Source organism: Mobula birostris, chromosome 18 (genome assembly GCF_030028105.1).
Source record: "Mobula birostris isolate sMobBir1 chromosome 18, sMobBir1.hap1, whole genome shotgun sequence".
In the NCBI taxonomy this organism is placed as follows: Eukaryota; Metazoa; Chordata; class Chondrichthyes; order Myliobatiformes; family Myliobatidae; genus Mobula; species Mobula birostris.
The window spans coordinates 23,690,450-23,697,108 of NC_092387.1; the positions used below are offsets into that span (position 1 = coordinate 23,690,450).

Genomic DNA, 6,659 nt, shown 5'->3' on the forward strand with positions numbered 1-6,659 from the left:
CTCACCCAGCCCGCAGCCATTCACCCCTCTATGCCCCTCATAATTTTGTATGCAATGATATGATCTCCCCTCTTTCTGTGCTTCAGGGATAAATTCCCAACCTATTCAAGTTTTCCCTATAACTCAAGTCCTAGCAACACCTTTGTAATTTTTCTTTCAAACTTATGGATACTTTTCCTGTAGGAAGATAGTGAGAGCGGCACACAATACCCCAAATTCGGCCTCACCAACGTCTTGTACAACGTCAACATAACAACCCACCTCATGTGCCCTGATTTATAAAGACCAATGTGCTAAAAGCCCTCCGACCCTATACCTGTGATGCCATCTATCTGTGATAACCTTGTAATTGTCAGCAAAATCATTAGAATTTCACATCCTATGCCTGGTCTAATTTGTAATGGGATCGGAGGGGCAATTTACCCAGTGGAACACTGTCAACCCTAGTAACGGATTCAGCCTACTGGATCTTGCTTGCTAATACAGTACTTCTAAGTGGAACCACCAGTACATGGTTGGATAAATGACAGTTTGCCTGAACTTCTTAATTTTACAGCACATCAGGGGAAATTTGGAATAACTGACCACACCCAGCAAGATCCAATTTACAAACCCACTGAGACAGTCTTCCTGGATAAGTAGCAAGTGAAATCATCTTTTTAATAAAAGAACTGCAGATGCTGAAAATCCAAAATAAAATCAGAAAACACTGTTAACACTCAACAAGTCAAGCAGCATTTGGGAGAAAGAAAGAGTCAGAATTTCAGGAACAAGAGCTCAGACAATGGGTCCCAGACCTGATATATTAACCCTCTTTCTCTTTCCACAGTTGCTGCTTGACCTGCTAAGTGTTTGCAGTGTTTTCTATTTTTATTGAAGTAAATTTGCTCCAATATTCGTAATTAATCCTGTGCGATCTACTTTCTCATATGCATCCTAACCAAATCCTTCTTTTTATTTGCAGCAGAAGAGGAGGTACTTGAATAATACCAACGAAAACCTGAACCAAGCAGGAGCCACACCACAAGTGTTTTCACCGTTTAGCTGCCTTACTCATGGTTGTGACCATTGAAAACATCTTAGCTGACAGGACCCAAGGCTGAGATTGACTGAACGGCCAGACGCGAATGTTTTGAGCTGAATTCTTGATCTTTTGCTTGTTTAGCCAAACTGTTTATTCCATTATCCTGAGATTTGCTGCAGGTGCCACTGTTTAAAAGCCAACATGCTGTATAGCATTGAGAGTGTGGATAATTACACTTCTTTATGGATTTAACCAAATCCTTGACATCTTGTCCAGCTTAACGTCTGAAGAACAAAGATCTCCATTAAGAATGTTGAACAGTGTGAATATGAATGATATTTGTTTGTGTAGAATCGAACTGACTTTTTCCCAGGTTGTGTTTTGATTTAATATCTGTTGAGCAGTGTGATGTATACATAGCCAGCTGTTGGCTACCTGTAAAACATCTGATACCCCTTGCAATCATAATTAGTCATTCCAGTTGTTAAGCAGTGGCTTTGTTTGCTGCCAGGTTGTTAGAAAACTTTTACATTGTTTTAATCTCTACTTTGCAAAACTTTTTTTCATAGTAATGCTCATTAACGGCTTACTAGACCAGTTACAAAATGCCATGTAATAATAGTATGTTTTAAGGGAAGAGGAAAATCTCTGATTGGCTACTTGATAAAGGAACAGAGTCACATTTAGCATATTAAATTATTCCTATTAATTTTTCATCTGTTAATTTATCTGGATGGAAAATCTAAAGCTGCTGTCTCCAGTTTCCTAGTTCGTGTTTTTTAGAAGGTTTGGATGTCACTGATAGTACCTACATGAATAGCCCTCGCTGTATTGTCTTCAAATAGACTGCACTGCAAGACATCAGCACCTTTAGCTGGAGTAGGCTGCATAGTCTCATGAGACCACTCTGCCATTTAAAAGTTCATGACTCTCTGAAAGTATTCCCTTTGGTTCTAAATACCGCCCAGGTGAAACAGCCATTCAGCGTCTTTTGGCAAAACCTTTTCAATTAAATCATCTCTTGTTTTTATCTGTAATTCATAGACCCAACCTGCTCTCACTTTTTCATCCAAGGAAATAATCTCGTGAACTTTCTGTGAGCTGACTTTTGTTTCCCCAAACAAGAAGACCAGATTTGTTGGTAGTACACCAGGCATTGTCTCACCCACATCTCGTACAGTTGCAGCAGGGTGTCCTTTATTTCAAAAAAATTGGTATGCATTTGCTCCTTAGTGCAGTGAAACTAAATCATAAATTTGAAAATTCAAATCTTGTGACTTAAACGCACAGGTTAATGCTTTCGCCTGTGTTGCATCCGTTTTATAAATGGGAAAAATTTTTGACTTAAACATTTGTGGCTAGGGACCCTACCTCTCAAGAAATGACTAAAAATACTAAGATAAAACCACAAGATATGAGTCAGAATTGGGACATTCGGCTCATTGTCCACCCCACATTTTATCCCTCTCAATGTCGTTCTTCTGCCTTCTCCCTGTGATCTTTGACACCCTGACTAATCAACACCAATCAACCTCTGCTTCAAAGATACCCAATGACTTGGCTTCCACAGCTGCCCGTGGCAATGAATTCCACAGATTCACCACCCTCTGGCTAAAGAAATTCCTTCTCATCTCTGTTCTAAAGGGATGTCTTTCTAGTCTGAGGCTGTGTCCTCTGGGATTACTGTTTCTGGTCAATATTCAGTTAAAGGATTGGAAGGGTTTGGAGGAGTATGAGTAATATGTGAACAAATAGGACTATCTTAGATGGTCATCTTGCCTGGTGTGAACAAAGGTCTGTTTCTGTGCGGTATGAGTGCAATTTCAATCAAGTGCACAAATTTCCGATGGACTCTTCAGATGGAGAACTAGCTACCCACATGGAAAATGTCAAAAGGTCATCCCTTCAGTACAAAATCTTATCAAAATATCTTAGACTAAAGAAAAGCCATATGACCTCAATCAGAGTTGTTTTGAGTTCATTTTCTATGGTGCTGGAAAGGGATTGGGTTAGAAGTGCATTGGCTACTTGCAATATTCATGTAGAGCAGGGGTGGCCAACCTTTTACATTTTCCATGTGTCAACTTTTTCACTCACGAGTTCAGATGCACCATACAACTCTTGTACCCCCATTCAATTCTTGTAAAACTATGTTAATATAGAACTTGTGCGTGAAAAAATTGACGCATGGAATGTAAGAGGTTGGCCACCCCTGATGTAGAGGTTTTCAATTCTAAAATTGTTCTGTGATGTCAATGAAATCAAATTAGAAAGTTCAGTCAACAGTCCCACAATCCAGCATATTTTGATTCTGTAGTTCAGAGCTCAAGAAGTGGATTAGCCAGGAGGGGCTATGAAATGTCTGTGGCATGTTGGATTAAAGAAAATCCCAGCGCATTCTAGACATACAAAAAGAGCAAAAGGATAACTAGGGAGATTGTAGGACCAGTCAAAACTAAAGGAGGGAACATGTGCTTGGAGGCAGAAAATGTAGGCATCGTCCTTTGAGTACTTTTCATCAGTTTTTACCAAGGATAGTGAAGTCAGTATGGAGCATGCTAATACGCTGGGGAATTTTGGAGAAAATGAAAGGGGTAGTCTCTTGGGATTTTTCTAAGTGCTGGAATCTGAGAGGAGCCTTTATGGAAGATTATAAGATTATGAGGTGCATAGGTAGAGTAGATAGCCGCTATCTTTCTTCCCAGGGTCAAAATGTTTCTTACTCGAGGGCACGCATTTAAGGTGAGAGGGGGTAGGTTCAGCGGAGATGTATGGTACAAGTTTTTTGCAGTTGAATGGCTGTCGTCAGGCATGTGCTTCCAGGGGTGTGAGTAGAGGCAAATATGATAGAGATATTTAAGATCTAGTGGGGAGGGAGGATATTGACATAGTGTAAGCAGGAGAGATTATTTTAGCTACTCTTATAATTCCTAGTCCAATTAGTTTATTACAACATCATGAGCCAAAGGGAATGTTCCTGTGCTGTCTGTTCTATGTTCAGATCTGTACTAATTAACTAATTCTAACTGATATTTAAAATGAAATAAGCTTTGTACTAATCTAGCTAATTTACCTATCTGTACAACTTTTGTTATCTCAGCTAACAGTATTTTAGAATTAGCAAACCTTTGGCCTACAAACAATTCTTGGAACTCTTAATCAAGATTCAAGATTGTTTATTGTCATCCTTCAGTACACAAGTGAAAGGAGGACAAAAAGATTGTTACTCTGGGTCAGGTAGAGCATCTAAAAATCACAATAAGTACAAAGAAAACAATAAAAAGTGCAAAATAAAGATAAAAGCAATCCACATTGTACAAGTAACTGTATGAGTGATTATGAAGAAACCGTCCGAATGCTTGTTTTGTAGATACTGTAAATCTCTCCCAGTATATCCTGGGTGTTAGCGTTCAGGAGGGAAGGTAGTCTGTCCAGCAGTTAATTGTAGAATGTTCAATTGTCCCAGATCAGTGACTGCTAACTACAGATGAGTTTGTGCACCAGCCTTTGTTAATATACACACATAATCCACTTCCTTTGGATTTCCCTGACAGGGAGTTCCTATTTGTGCAAAATAGAGTCATCCAATTGCGTTGAAGCACCAATTTAAGCATGTTTAGCCATGTTTCAGTGAAAACCAGAATGCGGCAGTTTCTTATCTCTCTCCCTCTGTTCAGTCACAGTCTCAGTGAACTCATTTTGCTTTCTAGCGAGCTGATGTGGCCAGGAATACTCCTAGCCTCATCGGATTAGCTCATAGCCTAGTTAATGCCCCAGCTCTCTTGCCATGTTTCTGCTTCTTGCACCGCTTGTGTTTGCTGCTCCCTCAGATGATGCCCCTGTCACTGGGCCTGGTGTCCAAAGAATACCTAATCCACTCTGCATCAATATTAGCTCTATAGCCACCGGATTAAAGGTAATTTTGTCAAATAGTAGTGTCTATACTTAAAAAGTACAGTTCTGTTCAGAGGAAGATAGTTGAGGGCAATTCCTTTAGTCCAGACTTTCTGTGGTCTGGCATCAGTTAGGACTCAAGGGTTCCAGACTGGAGAGCTTCAAGCTTCAACCTGTATAAGCATTTAGCATATAGCAGTAGCTAAGTTTCCATGAGACTTTATCTATACAGTATAAGCCAGACAATATGTTCTCAAAATTCTAAACCAATACCTTTCTGTCAGTATGCCATGGGTTTGAGTTTACTCTTCAAGTATTTCCATGGCCCTTCATTTAAGCTGCAACCAAGATCAAGACAAGAGAAGAAGGGAATGTCATTGAAATAAGTCACACATCATGCAGCTGTTCATTTAAGGGTCACATCATATCAAAAATAGTGTTTCATTAACTGAAGAAAACATTACCAGTGTGAGCTTTCACTGCACTGATAGTGAGAAGTAATCTGGAAGTAGTTAATACCTTGCAAGACTTTGGGCTGGAAGATATGCAGTGCAGTGTGTTTACGTGCTACTTAAGGATTATCTAGCCCTGTGTTACTGTGCGATTCAGATTCAGATTCATTTATTTATGGCATGTATGTTGAAATATAACAGTGAAATACATCTTTTGGTTAATAACCAATTCAGTCTAAGGATGTGCTGGTGGCAGCCCACAAGTGTTGTCACATATTCTGACACCCATTCAGGTTGTTTGCACTTGCATTATACAGTATATTTCTGTGCATTTGACCCTAGTTTCCACTGCATGTTAACCAAATGCACATGGATGTATCAGGCATCCATAATGCCTCTTTGCACAGTTAAATATCACTTACATGATGTTTCTTGTACATTCAGAGCCTATGACCGATGCCAAATGTGTTGGGAAACCTCTGCAGGTCAGGCAGCATCTGCGGAGAGACAAACAGGAAGCACTCGTTGGGATTCTCTCTCCACGGAGGCTGGCTGACCTGCTGAGCTTTGTCAGCATTTTCTGATTTTATTTCAGGTTTCCAGAATCCACGGTTTTAAAATGTTCACACATGAATAAAGCACATTGAATCCAGCGTTAATTGTATTGTAGAGGCCTAACTTGGAGGTACTTAAAGGGAGCACAATTCCACTTGGGCCAATGCTGTGATAATAGTGGCGTCCTTTATCTTGTGCTGGGTAGTTTCTCTTTTAATTAGATTCCTTGGTATTTGTTCCCGTTCTTCCCTTGTTGTCGATGGTCTTTTAAAAGCAGATTATGGACCCAATTGCCATCCCATCACCTACTACACCCAGCATTCACTGGCATCCTTTTCACCTACAATCCCTCACCTCCATCGCCAAACTAAGTTTATTGTCATATACACAAGCATGGAGGGGGGCAGGTACAATGAATAATTTGCTTGTAGGAGCATCGTAGGCACCAAAGCAGCCACTGAGTGTACATTCATGATATTCTGCTGCTGTAATCCATCCAATTCAAGGTTCGAGCTGTTGAGCATTCACAGATGCTCTTCTGTGCAGTGCTGTTGTAACACATGTTATTTAAGTTAATGTTGCCTTTCCGTCAGCTTGAACCAGTCTTGGCATCCTTCTCTGACCTCTCTCATTAACAAGGCACTTTTGCCCACTGAACTGCTGCTCATTGGATGTTCTTTTTTTTTTTTGTTTTTCACACCATTTTCTGTAAATCCCAAAGGCTATTGTCCTTG

General features: G+C 40.0%; 1 protein-coding gene across 4 annotated transcripts in view; it reads left to right on the top strand.

The window, feature by feature from the left end:
* The window catches only part of cd276 (CD276 molecule), a 459,683-nt gene extending 453,645 nt beyond the window's left edge, over positions 1 to 6,038 (top strand). For 3 of the 4 annotated variants that reach the window (XM_072282360.1, XM_072282362.1, XM_072282361.1), the window contains one exon: positions 965 to 6,038. In XM_072282360.1, coding sequence (XP_072138461.1) covers positions 965 to 987 — 23 coding nt within the window. In that variant the 3' untranslated portion in view covers positions 988 to 6,038. The remainder of the gene's footprint in view (positions 1 to 964) is intronic. The other variant, XM_072282363.1, reaches the window with a different exon arrangement.
* Positions 6,039 to 6,659: the final 621 nt, after the last annotated feature.